The 20,190-nt window shown below is 44.2% G+C and overlaps 1 protein-coding gene across 1 annotated transcript; it reads right to left on the reverse strand.

Annotated features, from left to right (window-relative positions):
- Window positions 1-6,845: 6,845 nt before the first annotated feature.
- LOC121825325 (uncharacterized) lies at window positions 6,846-14,565 on the reverse strand. Its single transcript, XM_076560130.1, has 4 exons — window positions 14,368-14,565; window positions 7,849-8,056; window positions 7,640-7,712; window positions 6,846-6,977 (listed from the first exon to the last, which is right to left on the reverse strand). The coding sequence occupies exons 2-4, from the start codon at window positions 8,027-8,029 to the stop codon at window positions 6,905-6,907; spliced, it is 327 nt and encodes a 108-aa protein (XP_076416245.1). The 5' UTR covers window positions 8,030-8,056; window positions 14,368-14,565; the 3' UTR covers window positions 6,846-6,904.
- Window positions 14,566-20,190: the final 5,625 nt, after the last annotated feature.

A 20,190-nucleotide genomic window follows, 5' to 3' on the forward strand; every position in this document is an offset into this window, starting at 1 on the left:
TGAGTTTAAATAATTTATAACTTACAAAGCCAATTATAATGTATAAAAGTGGAATTAAATTTATCATGCCCAATAAGAAGAAAGATTAACTAACTGTGGTAGCTACTTTTGCTGCCAGGGTCTCCATTGTGCTAGCTGTAGTAACCAATTATGAAATAGCAATCCCAGAAACAATAGCAGCAGTGGCAACAGCGATGTCAGAGTCTCTTCTGGAGCGTGTGAGCATCATCTGTGTCTAGCTGCCACGGTCCACTGGCATGGACACGGCTCCAGGAACACGAACCACCAAGGCCCATTTTTCTTGATCCCAGCACTACTTAGGCTGGCAGGTCTGCAAGAGAACAACTGAGAAACATAAAGAAAACAGAAAACAAAAACAGCAAACAAGGAGCAGAACTAATGGCCTCAATAATGGCTACATTCAGGCTCACAAATTTTGAGGTATCTTCAAAAAGGCTAGATGAATTTCAGGAGGCAAATAAATGTTGCACAGAGCCATTCCTGAAAAGTAGGTACTACACCAGCTTGAGGGGGTTTGCAAAATCCGAAAAACTTAGCTGGCATGCTACTGTTAGCAAATGAAGTTCATTGACCTTCAGAGTTATCCTTAATCTCTAAGGTGTGATACATTCTCAATGTTTTTTGAAAAAAGTTACCATACATTACCTTCTGAAGAATCCAACCACATGGCTACAGTTCCTAGGCTTACAATAATGTTTGCCAAGGCTGGCCATATTGGGCTCTCAATCCCCATCAGCATCAGAAGGGGAGAGTTTTTTATGAAGGCCCAATAGGTCTCTGCCATGTTGGGATTCAGCAGCAGCCACAGGGCGCACACAGTGTTCAGGAACCCACAGAGGAATTTCATTGTCCTGCGGAAAGACACAAACAGATCCCCGGGCCCACACCAACACTGGATCGGGTCCCCTCCAAGTGCCAGTAGAAAGATCTTTCCATCGCACCAGAGGATGATTTGCAACAGGAGCCCTCCAGTGCTTATCTGCAGCAGATACTCCAGCAGAATCCACCGATAAAAAATTTAAAATATATAAAACAAGGGAAAGAATAGAATGTGGAGAGGAGAGATGAGCCCCTAACTCCTCCCTTTTTACTTTAGCAATATAAGTTTTTAAGGTACGATGGCAGCGTTCTACTATAGCCTGCCCTTGAGGATTATAAGGAATACCAGTCTTATTAACAATAGAAAAATCTTGGCAGAATTTTGAAAATCCCGTACTACTGTAGGCAGGACCATTATCAGTCTTTATGCATTTTGGCACTCCCATGTAAGCAAAAGCATGAAGACAATGATTCTTTACATCCTTAACCTTTTCCCCTGAATGGACAGAAGCAAAAATTAGAGAAGAATATGTATCAATAGACACATGGACATATTGTAATTTTCCAAAGGAAGGCACGTGTGTGACGTCCATCTGCCACACATGATTAGGTAAAAGTCCTCGAGGATTAACTCCCAAATGAGGAACAGGTAAAAATTCCACACAAGTAGGGCATGATTTAACTATCTGGATGGCTTGTTCCCGGGTTATGCCTGTATGATAACGGAGAGATCCAGCATTAAGATGATAACGCTGATGCAACTGAGTAGCCTTATCAAAGGCAGAACAGACTAATGTGACAGCCATACGAGTAATGGCGTCAACCCTCTGATTACCTTCACTTAGAGGTCCAGGCAATTGAGTATGAGCTCTGATGTGGCCCACATAAAGGTTATGTGAGCGAGACCATATAAGTCCTTGTACTTGCAATAAGTATTCATGAATGGAAGAAATGGATGGTATGTAGGCTGTTGTTTCCAAAGGCATAATGGCACGTGCCACATATTGACTATCGGTATAAATATTTACACTCTCATCAGAAAACATCTGTAAAGCAAGCAACAGCGCCTGTACCTCTGCCACCTGGGCAGAAGTGCCCTGGACTTTTATTCTCTTTACTATGTTACCAGAAACCACCACAGCAAAACCACGTGAAGTGCCATCAGTAAATACCACACGGGCCTGAGGAATAGGAGTCATTTGTACTATCTTGGGAAATATAACAGGATGCAATTTAAAAAATTGACACACATCATTGGAGGGGTAGTGAGTATCAAACTGACCCTGCATGGAGCATGTCAATATGGCCCAATCATTATCATTAGCTTGCAACCATGCTACTTGAGACTGGGTGTATGGGGTCACCACAATATCTGGCTCTTTACCAAAAGTTTGAACACTGATCTTGATTCCTTTAAATATAATCTGAGCGACAGCCTGTGGATAAGGAGTGATGATTTTTGCTGGAGAAGCTGGGGAATGTACCCATAAAATAGGACCTGTTTGCCAAAACACTCCAGTAGGTGAATGAGTAAAACAAAATATCAAATACAATAAGGGAGAATTAAGATCTATATACTGTACGTGAGCCTGTTCCAGGGCCTCTTGCACACGTTGTAGGGCTACACGTCCTTCAGCTGTTAATTTACGGGGAGATGAAGGGTCAGGGTCGCCCTTTAAGACATCATACAAGGGGCGAAGCTGACCTGTTGGAATTTTTAAAGTGGGCCGAAGCCATTGAATATCTCCCAGAAAGGTTTGGAAATCATTAAGTGTGCGTAGCTGATCCATACGCAGAGTAATCTTTTGTGGGCGTATGCCCGTGCGTAACAATTCATGACCTAAATAATGATAGGGAAAAGATACCTGTACCTTTTCTGGGGCTATCTGTAAATTAGCCAAGCTAAGAACCTCTTGTAAATAAGAAAAGGCATCAAAAACAAGTTTTTTATCTTTAGCAGCCATTAATATATCATCCATATAGTGAATTATATAAACACCTGGAAAAGCTTTTCGAACTGGAGCTAGGGCCAAAGACACATAAATTTGACATATAGTAGGGCTATTGGCCATTCCTTGAGGCAATACCACCCACTGATATCTCTGATAAGGTTCCTTAAGATTTTCTGAAGGAACACTGAAAGCAAAGCGAGGACTGTCCTCAGGATGCAAAGGAATGGTGAAGAAACAATCCCTCAAGTCAACCACAATTAAGTGCCAATGCTTAGGAATTGCCACAGGGGCAGGCAGGCCAGGCTGTGTTGCTCCCATGAGAAGCATGGTTTTATTTACAGCTCTAAGGTCCTGTAATAGCCTCCATTTTCCTGATTTCTTTTTAATAACAAATATAGGTGAGTTCCAAGGTGAAGTGGAAGGAATGATATGTCCAGCATCTAACTGCTCCCTAACCAATGTATACGCAGCCTCCAATTTTTCCTTAGCAAGGGGCCACTGCTCCACCCATACAGGGTCATCACTCTTCCAAGTGATTTTTATCGGTTGTATTATTGAAGGCTGCTGTGCAGTGACCTCTATGGAAAAGACCCTAATATTCTAGTATCGCCAGGACCCCTAGTGACACAGTTTTTGTCTGCCGCAGGTTGTGGGCCTCCTTGAAACATTTTCCCTAAGTCTTTGTCCGGGCAGTAGCCCTGAATCTTTAACATCTGTTGTACAGGCTGTGTAGTAAGCACCGCTCCCATGCCATCCAACACATCCCGTCCTCACAAGTTCACTGGAATGTCAGGTGGCACAAATGGTTGAAAAGTTCCTGCATGACCTTCCTTATCCTTTTAATTTAAAAGTAGCTTGCTCTGTAACAACGTCTGAGCTGTGCCAATACCTTGTAGGTGAGAGGTAGCATTTTTAAGGGGCCAACTGGGATCTCAGGATTCTTGTGAAATTATAGATATATCTAGCACCAGAATCCAATAATCTTATAATATCAATCCCATATAATTTTATTTTTAATTTAGGCTGTTTATCATTGATAACTGTTTGTCAAAACACCTTTTTCCCTGTACTTCCAAAGCCTCCAGTTCTATATATCGGCACCATTTTGAATTTAAAATATGAAAGCAATAATAATTGAGCAATTCTATCACCAGCTTCTGTTTCTATGGTCCTTTTTACATATGTCAATTATAAAAGCATTAAATACAATCTCTGTAGGATTTGAAAAGGTAAACTTTAGGTAATACTCTTTAGTAGTATTTTATAAAATTTTAAAGAGGATTCTTTTTTATAAATCCCAAATAACACATTAGCACAAATAGCCAATTATTAACAATGTGGACCAAACAATTTACCAGTATTTTATTTACTGGAAAAATAATTTTGTAACCTCTTTATCAGTAAGAGATTATCATTTATGGGTTTATCTTAGCAACATTATTTAATAAGCTAATAACCCAAACCATTTCAGGTGTTATATTTTTTATAGAATTAAACCAAGAATTTCTAGAAAGCAACTTAAATTGCAGAGCCAAATTTTCAGTGATCAACAATGATCAACAATCAATGATCAACAGACAAGACCATACCTAATATATAGTTCAAAATTATGAATTTTGTTCCTTTAGTTTTTCAACCATGAGGATTAAACATTCATCCAAACATTTATCAAGACAATCAAAAGAACAGAACATCCTTTATTCAAACAGCATTGACTTAGCATTCAGTGTCCTGACCGAAACCATATTTCACCAGAAATTAGACCCCGTTTAAACTTTTAGCGCTAGTCCCTTCCCAGGCTCAGCTCGCTGGCTCTGCCCAGTGCTCAGGCTCTATTGCCAGCACCTGCCTGGGCCGCATTCCTTTACGGCTTTGCCTCCCACGGCGTGTACCTGTCCGCCCGCTGCTTCGGGCTATCTCGTGTATGTCTTTGTCCGCCACAGCCGCTGGGCGCGCCCCACATACACAAACTCACGTTTAAATTCTCTACTCCCATGAAGGGACTGCCTAATAACGAGTTATTCCCACCATAAGGGAAAAACAGAAAAACATTTCCCACAAAGGGATCCTAAATATTGAATTATTCCCACTCTGAGGGAAAAATAAAAAACATTTGAACCTAAATTAAGCAAACAGACAGCAAAACTTCTAACCTCTAAGCTTGCTTGCTCTCCAGCCAGCAACAATGAGGCCTACCTGCCGATTCTTTGTAATTCAGATGCTGCCGCTCTGCACTGGCGGGAAGAAAAAACTCAAGAGTTTTCAGCTATCCTGAAAACTCTACAACTGGAAAAAGTCTTTACATTCTCCATTACCACAGGAAGAGGCTTCTCTCTTTCCTTCATCTTTCCTTTACAGGGCCCCAATCTTTAGGCCTAGTTTCAAAAATTTTTCCCCTTTTTACTGGGAAAATCCTTTTTTCTTGATTAAAATTTTTCTCCCATTTTTAACGGGAAATTTCCTTTCCTTCCCTCTTCTCTATTGGGAAGATTTTCTTTTTTATTTAAAATCTTAGCTGTCTTGCCCTTTCTTAACTTTGGTACCTTCCTGCTTCAACAGTCCAATTAACTGACTGTGAGCTACCTGTACCCATTTCAATCCACTCTTACCTGAAAAATGCCGGCCGGCCTTCCAAGAGTGTCCGTCAGCTGGTCCTTCTTACTCAGATCTCGGTGGGACCTCCATCTGTAGCAGTAGCGCCTGCGTTACCGCTAACCGTTCACCATGTCTGAGCGAAGGGCTGCGGATTAAAAAATAGAGACAAGAGACAGCGAGTCATTCGTACGTTTGGATGTCGAATGCCGTTTATTGCAAGAGGGAAGAAACCTTAAATACAGGCTTACAACACAAATGGAGGATCCCCTGAGGGCAGAAGTTCGCTACCAATGGTCTACATTCTAGACCCAAAGTTCTGCATTCTTGCATCTAAGTTGTTTACACCAAATACAGGATGCACCTAAGTTGTTACATCACAAGCAGGATGTAGGAACAAAGAACCTCCGGTAAGCTCTCCGATGATCCTAAGGTGAGAAGGACACCGGCAGGGAATCTGAATAGGAAGGACGCCTGGTCAGCAAGCAAGGCTGCAGCCACTCACAGTCGGGGGTCAGGGCCCATGGCGCCCACACTCTATAATATTCCCTTCGATGTATTTTAGATCTGTCTTGATTTATGACTTTCTTTGTTCTGCGGAACTTAGAAACTACTTCCACGTAGGAACATGAAATTTGGGGTAACCTAAATCTGTGTTCCTGGGCCATGGTCTCTCAAAATGGCTCCAAAATAAACTCATTGCCTTTAAGACAAGCACTGTGGTTTTGGCTTTGACAATGTAGGTCATGTGTGTGCTGTCACAGCTTCTGTGAGTTCATATATGTATCAGCCTTGGTGTGTCTGGATGATGCTATTACTAAAAAGAATACTCTTTAAAGCTGAGTGAGTGGAGTAGAAACTTTAAGGTAGAAAAACAAACAGGTGTGGAGTCAGGAATGGAGACAATTGGATGATCTGCTGTAGGCACATAAGAGCCAGGAAACTCATTTTGTGTGTCTTTTTTCCTGTGAGTCAGAGTCCTGCTTAACTGCAAAGACATGCTACTCAGGCACCCATGGAGTATCTGCTTAGCCTGTCTCACTATGGCCATTTGAGCATGTCATGTTATATGCTTATGTAAGGGCCAGGTAGAAAATGTGGGCAGCATTGTAGGTTATCGTTACCTTTTATACCAATCGCAGGTATAATTGAAGACAATATCTTAAAATTAACCTATTGCAGAAGAGGTCAGAAATAGGAAGAGCCTGAGACAGTATGCCCAAGGAGAAAAAAGGAAAGCTAAGTTAGAAGATTGTAGAAAGCATGAAGTGGAGCTTGGAGCTAAGCCTGTGATAGATCTGGAGGAAGATTGGCGTGACCACATGGCAGTGGTCTCCTAGGAGCCATGCGATTTCCTGCTTCCCGCACTTGACATTTTAATTCAGCAGACCTTGACCATGCTTCCATTAAATGCTAAATTTGACATGAAAATACTAGAATGAAAAGCATTAGGAGAGTGTCTTGTCTAAATTGACTTGTCCATTTTATTCAAAACTATTCCAAGCTTTTCTGCAACTTTGTTATCCATAGTATCCATGCATGGGGCTTGGTGTTTGTCTTGTTGATACTTCTCTCACGCTGAATTTTTGTAACCTAAAATGAAATTTTCTATCATAAAACAAAATGAAATTTGATTGTTTAACCCAGAGCAAAACTTAATAGGAAGAAGCTCCAAGAGAGTATCTTCATGGGCAATTACATTATTGACAAACTGGAGCCCTGTAGCATGCAGTTATCCTTAGAAGACAAAAATAGCAAAAAGGAGGCGGAAATCTGTGCTGTCAGCAATTCATCAGGCTGTTACAGGTACTGATGGATTGGCAGCCACCGAATATCAGGAGAAAAGAGACTTCCGTTTTTAGTTTTTATTATTTGTGTGCAGGTGTTTTGCCTGCATATCTGTATGCTTGCCACATGTGTGCCTGATGCCCATGGAGGCCAGAGGAGGGCACCAGATCCCCTGGAACTAGAGTTATGGATGCTCATGCGCTACTGTGGTGAGTGCTGGAAATCAAACCTGGGTCCTCTGCAAGAGCAACAAGTGCTCTTAACCACTGAGCCTTCTCTCTTGTAACTTTAAAGAGGGAATGCAGCCTGTTTTTCAGTTGATTATTCATTGAAGGGACCACCTGCCAGGTTCTCATTTTTTATACCTAATTGCCCCAGCCCAGATAAGAGCTAAAGCTTCTTAGGCACCAGATCTTGGGCTCAGCTTTGACATCCCAACCCTAGTGTCCACTTTATTCCTCACTCACCAAGGAGGTGTGTCAATCACGTAGGCAATGTGGCCTGAGTAACTGACGCCATTCTCAGATCCATAGGACACTCCTGACAAGAAGCATGTTTCAGAATCAAAACCCAACTTCCCTTACTTGGTAGTTGGTAGTTCCATTCTCATTGTCATAATTCATTGTCATAATAAATAAATACGGCTTAGAAAGACAAGATAGTTTTTCATACTTACTGACCAGAAGTGCTCCAAATGGCATTGTCTCACTGGCAGTCCTTGCTTTGGGAATATATGACATCATGCGTATGAAGTCATCACAACAGTGAATCCTCAGATTTGCCATATCCAGTGGCAGCATTGTGTCATCCACTTTTGAGTTATCTGTTCTTGATGACACTGAACTTGAGTGAATCATGTGTATTGGATCTGCTAACACCCGCACCTTAAGGATGAAGTGTCAGTCTAGAGTCATCAGATGATCTTACTGTGGGTCTCCTGTGGCCCCAGCAGGGCTTTGCAGTCTCCTTCAGCATGTTCCTTAAAGGATTGCTCAGCCCTGCGTTCCAGTAATTTAAGTGTAGACTTTTCTGGTACTTATCTCGCCTTTCATAGGGTGCTTACATGGAAGGATGAAAACAAACGTGCCTTTTTCTTCTCTGAATGGGGTTATTGTAGAGAAAGACGAAGAAGCCATAAATAAGAGCAAAGTCCCCTTTGTCCCCAAAGCACAAACAGTCCTCTTGAGGGCTGTACACTCACACCAGCTCTTCTGATAAGAGAGAGAATATGACTTCTTATGTTCAAAGTAAAAACCGGCCTTGGTACATCTGGGACTCTTCCCCCTCCTGGAGCCTTTGTGGCATCTCTTTAAGTTATGTGAAAGCTTTATGGTTGAACTATTTTAGAAAGAATAAATAAAACATTTTCTCTGAATTGTCTCTCCCTTGAAGTTTTATTTTTGTTTTCTGGCAGAAAGACACTTTTGCTTAAGTGTACTAGTACTGAATTATTAAAAAATAATTTCTTCCAAGAGGCTTTTTAAAAAAATCAACATTAAATTCAAATGAAGATGGGCTGAAGTCTCCACTTACTGCCTCTTTTTCTTTTGATTTTGGTTTTGGCAAATCACAGTCAAGTGTCTGTAACGCACTCATTTGGCTTGTCCTAATCCTTTCTCAACCTGGAAAATTTTGTTTAGAAAAGGGAATATTGGCGTCAAGAGCCATACACTTAAGTTTTCTCTGCTTTGTATATTGGTTTACTGTTTTGTTTATGGTAAATAGTTTGGAAGGTAGAAGGCCAGAGTGTGTGGATAACAAAACAAACAGTAAGCCCCGTGGCAGCGTGGAAGTGCGTGGCCCCGCTCTCATGGTGCCCACGCAGTGAGTGACTAGATCCAGAAGTGAATGTGTCCAGAGACCTTTTGGGCTTTCTAGAACCACTTTAATTTTATTTGATTTGTTTTTATTTTTTAAAAGTTAAAATATAATTATATAATGCCCCCCTTCTCTTGAGTAACCCTCCCCAATGTTCCCCCTCAAAATCATGGTCTCTTTCTTTAGTTATTATTGTTAACTATAACCACTTTTTAACAGTGGCCCAGCCATTTATTCTAGATATAAAGGAAGTAGAATAGCAAATGAAATGGTTTGTCTAGTTAGATGGCACTGGTGTTCATAAGAGATCTCATTAATCGTGAGGAGTGGTGGTGCACACCTTTAATCCCAGCACTGGGGAGGCAGAGGCAGGCGGATCTCTGTGAGTTTGAGGACAGCAGCCTGGTCTACAAAGTGAGTTCCAGGACAGCCAGGACTGTTACACAGAGAAACCCTGTCTCAAAAAACAGAGAGAGAGAGAGAGAGAGAGAGAGAGAGAGAGAGAGAGAGAGAGAGAGCGAGCGAGAGAGCGCTCATTAAAAATGTGCAGTAGCGTGCTGTAACCTGGCAGCTAAGAGGAGCATGGCAGCCCATGTTAAGGCCTGGGGTGTGCCTAGTGCTCACACACTCATGTCTGTTGTCCTTACTGCTGTGATCAGCCTGTCAGCAGACGTCATTAAGTCAACGTCTGTGTGTCTTTCTATCATTACTTTATACAGTAAAATAATGTTTGGGAAAGGCATTCACAGAATGGGGCAGAGGTAAGGGGGAGTTAAGTCAAAATTAAGAAATGTTGAAATATTGGTGCCTATTATACATGCTTAATTCCTCCATCCATCTGCCAAGCTTTGGTCAAGCACATGGAAAACAAAAATACATTTTTTCCCTTGAAGATCTTGTCTAGGAAGAACGGGTTAGGTGGATATTATCACAAAGTTGTCTGTCTGTTTTGTTTGTTTGTTTGTTTGTTTGTTTGTTTGTTGAGGCGGGTTTCTCTGTGTAGTCCAGGCTGTCCTGGAACTTGCTTTGTAGGCCAGGCTGACCTTGAACTCATAGAGATCCACCTATCTGTGCCTCCTGAGTGCTGGAATTAAAGGTGCACTACCAACACCTGGCTATCACAAGGTTTTAAAACCGAAGAATGCAAGATTGGTATGGGGACACAGAAAAAAGAGCAAAGAAATCTGTTCCTGGGAAAGGGAGGAGTTTGTGGAGGGTGACCTTTACACCAGTTATGAAGGAAGGGTAGGCATATTCCAGGGGAAGAGCATATTCAAAGCCCAGTGTGGATTTGTATGTGACACCCCAGTGGTTTCACATACAAACAGTGGCTACAAGGTGGGTGAGAAGCTACATGCTCAGGAGAGAGACTTCTCCCTGCAGGCAACAGAAACCATGTGGATTATATTCTTACTGCAATGAGAATGTTAGAAAATATAGGGAGATTATAATTTCCAGTTGCATATGAAAATTAAAGTTTGTGTATTTTTAAATGTCCCAGAATATTTAAAACAAAAGGGTTATCTGTATTTACTATTTCACTAGAGTTGGGCAGTCAGTAATGCACCACCTAATTTTTGGTGCATTTTTTTGTAAGTTTAAACCTCTTAGAAAACCATCCCAATCTCTTTTTATGAAAGTTATGGATTGGTAAGACAATTTCATTATTGATTTCTTGTAATTGATTAACTGATTTCCTGGTGTGGCTCAGTTGTAGATCTTAGGGCTCTCATTACGGCAACCTTGGAGAATGACTCCAAATGGAAGGAGAGCATTTAATAACCTTTATTTGAGGGTTAAGAGCAGCACAGATGAAATAACACCTTTTACATAATATTTGAACTACAAAAGGAAGTAACAAAGATCCAGAAAAAAATCAAAGTAAAAATGTAAAAGTCCGAGGTTATTTCCAATGGACTGGGAGGAAAGGTCTTCATCCATTTACAGTACAGCTTCCAAGTGGTGGTGGGGTCCTTAGTAGGAACAGGTACTATACATTGGTGAGGATGGACTCGAGATTACTGAAAAGACTTTTCTTGGACTTGCAAATTTAGGATTCTCATTAAGTATGCTAATTTATTTTTTAATCATTTTGCTTGTACAGCTAACCATAAAAACAATTTTATAATTTATTTCCCACTAGTACAACACATGATCCTGAAATCACAGATCCTAAGCTTAAGAGCACAGTGTGGAACTGAAGGAGCCATATTTTGTTATTTCAATTTTAATTGGTCAAGAGATAGAAAAATTTCAGCTCATCAGAGGGAATAAGTTCAAGAAAATGGTGTACTGTGTAACTCAGTGGCCACAGAGAACACGTGGGACAGTGGGAAGTTCTCAAAGTGCATGCTCCATCATGGCTGCACGCTAACAGGACTCGGTGTTTTGTTAGCTGAGACTAGGACATTGTGAGGGTGTGGAATGGACAAGGGAATCTGGAAGGAGATGGGAGAGGAGAATGAATATGATAAAAAATAAATATATGACATTATCAAAGAGTTAAGGAATATATTGTCTAAAACAAAGTTACTTGGAGAATATATTTTAACATGTCAGGTGATACATATATTACCTTGATCCATCTTGATTACAATAAATGCATATTTGAGAACACTGCTTCACATTATCAATATATATTTGTATCTGTCAACTAAATATTAAGCTAGCTTTTCAAACCCACAAAATCACTTTAGGTTTTCCTCTTTTCTTTTTCTGTACAGGGGCTGCAACTAAGGGCCTGTGCATACCCAGCCAGCCCCCATCACTGAACTCTCTAGTCTCTCCAGGGCCTGTGCATGCCCAGCCAGCCCCCATCACTGAACTCTCTAGTCTCTCCAGGGCCTGTGCATGCCCAGCCAGCCCCCTGTCACTGAACTCTAGTCTCTCCAGGGCCTGTGCATGCCCAGCCAGCCCCCATCACTGAACTCTCTAGTCTCTCCAGGGCCTGTGCATGCCCAGCCAGCCCCCATCACTGAACTCTCTAGTCTCTCCAGGGCCTGTGCATGCCCAGTCAGCCCCCATCACTGAACTCTCTAGTCTCCCCAGGGCCTGTGCATGCCCAGCCAGCCCTCTGTTACTGAACTCTCTAGTTTCTCCAGGGCCTGTGCATGCCCAGCCAGCCCCCATCACTGAACTCTAGTCTCTCCAGGGCCTGTGCATGCCCAGCCAGCCCCCATCACTGAACTCTCTAGTCTCTCCAGGGCCTGTGCATGCCCAGCCAGGCCCCATCACTGAACTCTCTAGTCTTTCCAGGACCTGTGCATGCCCAGCCAGCCCCCATCACTGAATTCTCTCTAATCTCTTTCTGAATGTTTTGTTTTGAGATAGGGTTTCAAAAAGTGGCCCAGGTTTTGAATTCCCAGGCAGGCCTTGAACTCGCTATCTACTAGCCTCAGCCTCCTCCAGAACTCGTGCCGTAGGCCCATCCTACAAGGTCTAGCTTGGTTTTGTGGAAACAAGTTTGTAAAATGTACCTATATAATACTGTATTTTACCTTGATACAGTAAAATTTGTTTTTATTGAACAAATCCAGCTTTACTAGGGCTAATCTCATTAAACATAAGTATTTGAAACATTCTTAGTGTTTAAGGCTTTTCTTACATTTTAAAGACTTTAAAAAAAAATTCTGCATGTGTGTCTGTGCACCATGTTCAGGCAGTGCCCAGGGAGGCCAGAAGAGGGCGCCAGATCCCCTAGAACTGGAGTTACAGACGGTTGCTTGCTGCCATGGGCATGCTGGGAACTGAACTGAGGTCGCCTGTAAGGGTCCGGAGCAATCCTAACTGCTCAGCTATCACTCCAGGCCTCAGTTTCCCATTTTATGTTAATTTTCAGAATAATTGTGGGGTTTAAATGTATTTTTATTGGCATACAGTAGTTTATTTACTCAAAATTATTGTGTAGTGATGGTTATTGATATGTAAAACTTTCAAAATTAATTTTTACAGAGTTCTATAAACCCGGAGAATGATATTTTAAAAGACTGAAGGAAGGACTTTGTAGAAACAGCTCTAGAAATGTCTAGAATCTTGGTGGTGTACCAAACCAAATGTCGACTGTCGCTCTGCCCAGCCCTGAGGTGGTAACTGTACTGCAGAACCTGCTGCTGAGAGCACATCCCCTTATACCCCCCCCAGTGACATTCTCCAAAAACCACCTCCCCAGTCACCTTTCCACTGCTTTATCTCTTGGTTTTCACATTCACCATCAAGGTGGAATGTTTTTATAAATTACAATGCAAAGAAATTGCTTTCAAAAAACCATTTGCGGTTGCTGATTACCTACAAAATGGTTGCTGCGAATTTTTCTGAACGAGTAAAAAGGCTGTGAGAGGTCGAGCCTTGTCAGGTGATTGTATGTACGGCAATTAATTTCTCCATTGCTAGTGGAAATGGTGCTGCAGTCACAAATGTCTTTGCTTGTTAGTAGAAAAATAAGTTCTCCCTAATGAGAGATTCTGTTTCCCTTGATGGACGTGAGCTGTGGGACACGGACATTGAACACTTCGTATTGCGTTTGCCCTCCCACATGCCTACAGATGTTGTTGCTGCTGCATTTTTATTACCTAAAATGTGAGGAAAATTTGGCCACCCTTCCTTGTGTGTGTGTGTGTTCATCTGTGTGTCATGTCAGGTGCATCTAACCGTGTGCGCATATGTTTGGAGGCTAGAGATTGACCGTGTCTGCCTCAGCTGTGTCCCACCCTCTTTTTGAGACAGGGCGTCTCCATTAACTTGGAGCTCACCCACTCAGCTGGACTGGAGGGTCCTCCCTGTCCTCTGACGCCCCAGCATGGCGAGTGTGCACTGGAGACCCTCATGCCTACGTGACGGAGACCTGAGTTCGGTCACCGAAACATCGCCATAGCCCTGTGACTGGTCCTTCTTCTAATCACAGTTATACTTTTTAAATTACTAATTAAACTTTTTCCCCTGAAAAAAATTGAGCCAGAAAGTAGATTCCGGTAGGTCCTGAGCAGTGTTGGAGGCAGAAAGGAGTTAAGTAACAGCCTGTAAGGTTTTAACAGTTGCTTATCGTCCCAACTTCTGACACACTGAATGCAGGATTAGTGACAAATAATAATTTTATGAGTTAATGTGAAGGTCAGACATCAGACATCCTCTGACATGGAGCAAGAGAAACCTTGAAAATTACCTTCAGGAATAACTTAGGAGCCCCCTTACAAAAATATGGATTATATTAAAATTAAGGGAAATCAGTCATTCCGTATCAATCAGCTGCCTCGCAGTGTGTCAAGAGGCTTCTTGGCCTTCACAGGGAAATGTAGCAACAACCAAACCATAGATGAGCACAGGAGAGAGAGAGAGAGAGAGAGAGAGAGAGAGAGAGAGAGAGAAGGCCCCAACATCTCACCTTCTCATTCCGAGACCTCCCATTGACCGGTTTCTGAAGGAAGCGGCACTCCGCCGACACTGTGCAGACATCATGGCCCACAGAACCAGGTTCAGAATAAGAGAGGAGTGCCTTCGGGTGCTCCAAAGGAAACTGCTTGGCTCGCACTGCAGTAACAACAGTATCATTAGCTCCTGGGACTGAATGTTCTGGGCCCTGAGCTCAGCACCTCCTCCCCATTTAATCCGCACAACAGCGCTGTGAGGAGTCATTACCTCATCTTCTAGAAAATCCTGGACCTCACGGCACCGCGGTCAAGTCAGAGGGGCAGGTGCTGCTGTGATCCTCGCTTAGCAGATGGGGAATCAAGACTCAGGAAGTCCGTCCCAGAGGCCGGGTTGTGTGCGTTCCCTCCCACACCACCACATCTGCACAAAAGGGCTGGGGGCGGGCGTTGTATCTTGAAAAAGAGAATCTATGCTCTGGGGTAAAAAGAAGCCAACTTTAAAAGACCATGCCAGGAAGATTTGGCAAAATTGGAGAATTAAGGAAAAATAAATGGTTGTGGAGTCAGGTGGAGGCGAGGATGAATAGGCAGGGCGCGGAGGATCTTCGGGGCGCAGAAACTACCTGGGTGATTCTTCAGTTGTGGAGTGTGTCACACGTTTCTCCAAATCCGTCGAATGGACGCTGATGTAATCCATGGGCTTTGGTGACCTTGATGTGTTAATGGGGGTTCATCATACGGAACAAATGTGCCACTTTGTTGGAGAATAGTGATAGCAGGGATGCTCTGCATGCCTCTGGGAGACTCTGGGGCATGATTGTACCTTCCTCTCGGTGTAGTGTGGGCTTCTAAAAGGGTACTGAAATGTATAATTTATTTTTAAAAATGCTTTTAAATGAAAAGGAGAGACAACTGAGGCAGCGCGTTTTAAATGCATTCACGGGTGACCCGGGCTTTGTTTCTTTTTGGTAAGAAGAGTGGGTGATTGGTGACATCAAATTTTGCATTCAGTTTTCTTTTGGAGTTTTCCTAGCTCCCAAAGGAAGTACTTCCTGCACATTCATTCTTTTTATTTTGACAAAAAGGCACGTTAGAGGAGAAAGCCATTATCATCGAGTGATGCTGCAGTCTCCCCTCACTGTCTCTGTGGGAACGTAATCCATTAAGGAGGCATTCAGCACCTCTCTCCGCCAACCTCCTAATGGCTTTAAACACCTCCCTTTGTTTTTACAGTACGCTCTTCATTATCTGAGGCAGGTAATTGATTGTTTCTAAATTAGCTAATTCAGGATAGGAACATAACTTCATAGGTTATTATATAAATAGACAAAAAGTTTTCAATGTCCCTGACAAAAGCGTGTGAGAAGTCAGTCTTGTGTCACTAGTCAGGCTCTTGCTTTGTAGCTCTGAATGGCCTCCTGCTTCAACCTTTTGAGTATGAGGTTACAGATGGGATCCTGTAATTAACTGGAAGCATTTCCCAAGTTCTCATTCAATTCTTCTTGACAGAAGGAATGGAAAAGGTGTGTGTGTGTGTGTGTGTGTGTGTGTGTGTGTGTGTGTGTGTGTGTACACACACATATATATACACATACAGATAGATCATAGATGGATGGATGGATAGATAGATAGATAGATAGATAGATAGATAGATAGATAGATAGATAGGGAACCTGTGTGGCTCACGCAAATCTTCTCCTCTTCTCTGTTTACTGCCAATCTGTGCCCTGAGCAGTTTGCCAGGACCGGCAGGTGTGAGCAGGCAACATGCAGGTAAGCAGTCTCGTGGCAAATGAACACTTCAGTGTGGTTCTGCCTGTGAATCTTTGAAGATTTGGATCCCGAGTGGCTCCTTTGCTAGCTCTCCTATTTCAGGATAATTTCTTATGAGTCAGCTCATTTCCGGCTGCTCTGACCACTATGAGCACAGAGCCTCATGGGAGAGAAGATCGCTGCTGCCTAAGTTTCTTTCAAGACAGGAAACATTTTTTTTTTCTCAGTGATTTACGTCAGCTTGTTCCTACAGACCTTAGGATCCGAGCCCAGGTCCCGGCAGCCCTAACAAGTTAGCCTTGAGCACTCATCCTCAGCAGGCCAATTAAAGGGACCACGTAACAGTGAAAATCAGAGAGAGGGACCAATTCAGTGGGGCACACTTTAGGAAGAGGACCAAGCAGGTCCAGTCCTCCCCACAAGTCTACCTTTGGGGTTTGGACATGAGGCTTCTGCTCTCTTTAATTAGAGAGCAGAGGTGGGATAACTAAAGGTTCAGGTAAGGTGTGCTCCTGCCCACCATCTTCGGATGAGCTCCTCTCTCACACAGTGCTCTGACAATGTCAGACCTGTGTGAGACCTCTTTCTGCGAGACAAGCTTACTCTCTGGTTGGCATCAGGATCCTAGTCTGTTCCTTCCCTAAGACTGAGGCTCCTAGGGAACTTCAGTTTCTTGGGGTCCATTGTTTCAGCAATCTGCTATCAAAAGGGAGGGAGGTGCAAGGGTCTTGAGACGCTCTGCTCTTGTCAAGATGGTTCCCAGCCTTGTGTGAGCTCAGTTACGTGTTTACTGCCTTCTTCTTAGCTTCTCAGTCAGGATGCAGATTTTCGCTCACAGTGTATCTGATGTATAGAATTCACTGGCCTGCAGGGCATGTCTGGGGAACACGTACTTATTTATGAATATGGCTGTGGCCGCCAAACAAAGGACTCCCTGTTCCTCCCAGACAGACACTGAGGCCAGACCTCCAACAGCTGAGGCAGCGCTGCCCTGACGCTGTCACTGGGGAGGCTGGAGGCTGGAGGCGCTCAGTCTTTATCGCTTGTAGTCGTCAGAGTTCCGTTACCGCTGCAGAACGCCTACTGCCTATGATGTTGGAGGACAGGAATCTTCGCCTTATAGCCAGAAGAAAGGAGGAAAGGAAGAACCCAGGTCCTGATACCCCCTTCCAGGGCATGCCATCCAAAAGACTAGGGCCTCCCCCATGAGGCCCCACCTTCTAAAGTGTCCAGCAACTCCCAGGGCACCACAAACTGGAGACCAAGCCTCAAATGCACAGATCGTTGGGGAACACTTTCCCCGGCTCTAACGCTGTTGTCAAGACTTCAAATATATTTTCAGTAAGACGTGTCTGAAGTTCAGATTATCTGCTTCTGCCTTCAGCGCTCTTTATCGGGGGCCACTGAAGTGTGGCGGCTGTTAGGTAGCTCCCAGGATAAGTGTGCTACAGGACTAGATCTGGACTAAAACCGAGCCTCAACACTTCTGCCAAGCAAGTAGTTCAGGGCAGGTGACAGCTTAGAGATAGCATGCACCGCGTGCGTGCGTACGTGCGTGCGTGCGTGCGTGCGTGCGTGCGCGCGCACGGAGGCCACAGATCACTATAGGGTATCTTCCTGAGTGGCTCTCCATTATACTTTTTGAGACAGGGTCTCTCAGTAAACCCGGAGCTCGCTGAGTTAGCTGGGCTGGTAGCTGCAACCCCCAGAGATCTCTCAGTCTCTGCCTCTCCAGCACTAGGGTTTACAGGCAACTGTTTCCGGGCCGAGGGATCCAGCTCAGGTCCCCATTACTGCACAGCAAGCCCTGAATCCACCGAGCCATCTCCCTGGCCTCCTTGGGTCCAGGGGTCTCCAGCTGAGAATGTGATGATGATGCTCTGGCCGGGCCCTGTACCCTTGCCGCAGAAGAGCAGCCCTGGCACAGTCTCAGGACAGCGACTCATGAGCAGATTTTGATCAATGTTCTGTTCACTGACTCATGAGGTTGGGGTGGGCAGGACCGGGTGAAATGGAGGCTGTGTGCTGAGCGGAGAAGGCAGAGTATGGACTGCCCCTTGGAACCAGCATCTGCCCTCATGCTCCTGAGCTCTGTTCTCCCATCTGGCCGTGCGGGCGTCCCTAAGAACACGGTGCGATGACCTCAGGTCATCAAGTCTTCTCCCGACTTAGCGAAAGTCACCTTCAGTCAACTCATCATCCAACCCCCAAGCTGAGGAACTGCCCTAGCTTGGGTCCTGTCCCTTAAATGTGTGTTCTCTGTCACCAGACCCCACTCATTCCATCCCCCGGTGTCCCCAGGGACACTGCCCTGACCCAAGCACCTGCTACCTCAGAACGCAGTCCAGGGAACCAGTCTTCCACCATGGGTCACACACCTGCCACGCTGTTAGCACTTAGCAGGATGAGGAAGAACACTGTGTAGTCCACGGTGAGTTTGAGGCCAGCCTGGGTTATACACAGTGAGATGAAATCTGATCCTGTGTCTGCTCTGTGGGAAACCCCTCCATGTCTTCACGCTGCCTCTGGAGGACGGTCAAACTGTGTCTTCGCCTCTATCCCCCCTCACCCTCTCTGCCCCAGCCACGCTGTACCGAGTTTGGATACTTAGGTGTTTACTTACTCGCCTCATATTTGCATCGGTTTTGTGCCTCTGACCCGGAATTTCCCCATCTTCCCTCTGGCTCACTATACCTCATCCGCAAGGCTCTGCTTACAGATGGACCCTGTCCCTCCGATGTTCATCATGCTGGCACCATCACTTTGTACGTATTTGTCCTTGATGGGACCTGAAGCAGCTGGACATCTAAACTCAGCACTAGGGAGACTAAGTGAACCCAGCAGGCCTTCTTGGGGGGTGTGAAGTTTTGTGTGTGTGTCCGTCGCCCCAGCTCGTGGGAGTACCTTTCTGCTGTGGGCTAGTGACAAAACTCACTCAGACAACCTAATGTTTCGGCAAGAGATTAACACCGGGAAAGAAAGATGGCTATACACCCATACCCCAAAAAGTTTCTGGGTGTTAGAATGTTACGTTTTAAAGAACTTTCAGAGACAAGGGCCTTCTATTTAGTGAAATTCCTAGAAAATTTTGTGCACCTCTTTCAGACTTCTGGCTGCTCTCTTTTCCCTCCAAGAGCCCAGGGCTTGGGCAACAAAGCTGCCCAGCCTCTCCTGATGCCTTTGCATTCAATTATTGTTTCTTTTATTCTGTGACTTCCGTAAAGTAAGAAAAACTATAGAAACCTCCTCCCTCCTCAGGATGTCTGAGGGGTTTCATTAGAGACTATAAGGAGCAGAAGATGGGGTGGGACCTCACAAAACGCTCTCCCGTCAGGACTTCTGGTTTTCCCTCAGACAGTGTTGGAGGAAGAGCAGACAGAGAGGGGAAGGTCTTGAGTGATGATTCTCCATACTCTGGCGCCTCCTCTGTTCAGGGAATTTCCTGGAATCTAATCAGAGATGGCCAGGAAGCATGAGACTTGTCTTCTTGGTTGGAACTGTGATGAAATAGGAGCTAAAGGTTTGTCAAAGGAGCCTGTGACTTTTTTTAAAAAAACTGTATACTTTATTATTTTTGTTTGTTTGCTTTTTTGAGACAGGGTTTCTCTGTGTGGCCTTGGCTGTTCTGGATCTCACTCTGTAGACCAGGCTGGCCTTGAATTCACAGAGATCCACCCACCTCTGCCTCCTGAGCTCTGGGATTAAAGGAGATTGCTACCACTGCCCGGCAGGAGCTTATGTCTTAACTACAAGAGGGGCGGACACAGAAGTTGGCAAGAAGAGGCAGGGAGAAGCCTTGGGGCTTTGGTGCCAAGGAGGATATCCTACCTCTTGTTAAGATTTTCTTGTCATTTCCAGTCTTTTTACAGAGTAGCCCCTGCCTGGACTCCACAGTCAGTGAGTCCAGACGATTTGTGCACAGTCAGATGGTCAAATAATTGAGGAAGATTGCACACGACACGTGTCTTCCTCAGTAGGAGAAGCAGGGAGGCTTTGGCCACCACCTAAGGCAGGAGTTCTCAAGGGACATTTCTGTGCCTGAAGAATGGCCCAGGAGTGTAAGA

Source organism: Peromyscus maniculatus, chromosome 23, assembly GCF_049852395.1.
Source record: "Peromyscus maniculatus bairdii isolate BWxNUB_F1_BW_parent chromosome 23, HU_Pman_BW_mat_3.1, whole genome shotgun sequence".
Taxonomy (NCBI): Eukaryota; Metazoa; Chordata; class Mammalia; order Rodentia; family Cricetidae; genus Peromyscus; species Peromyscus maniculatus.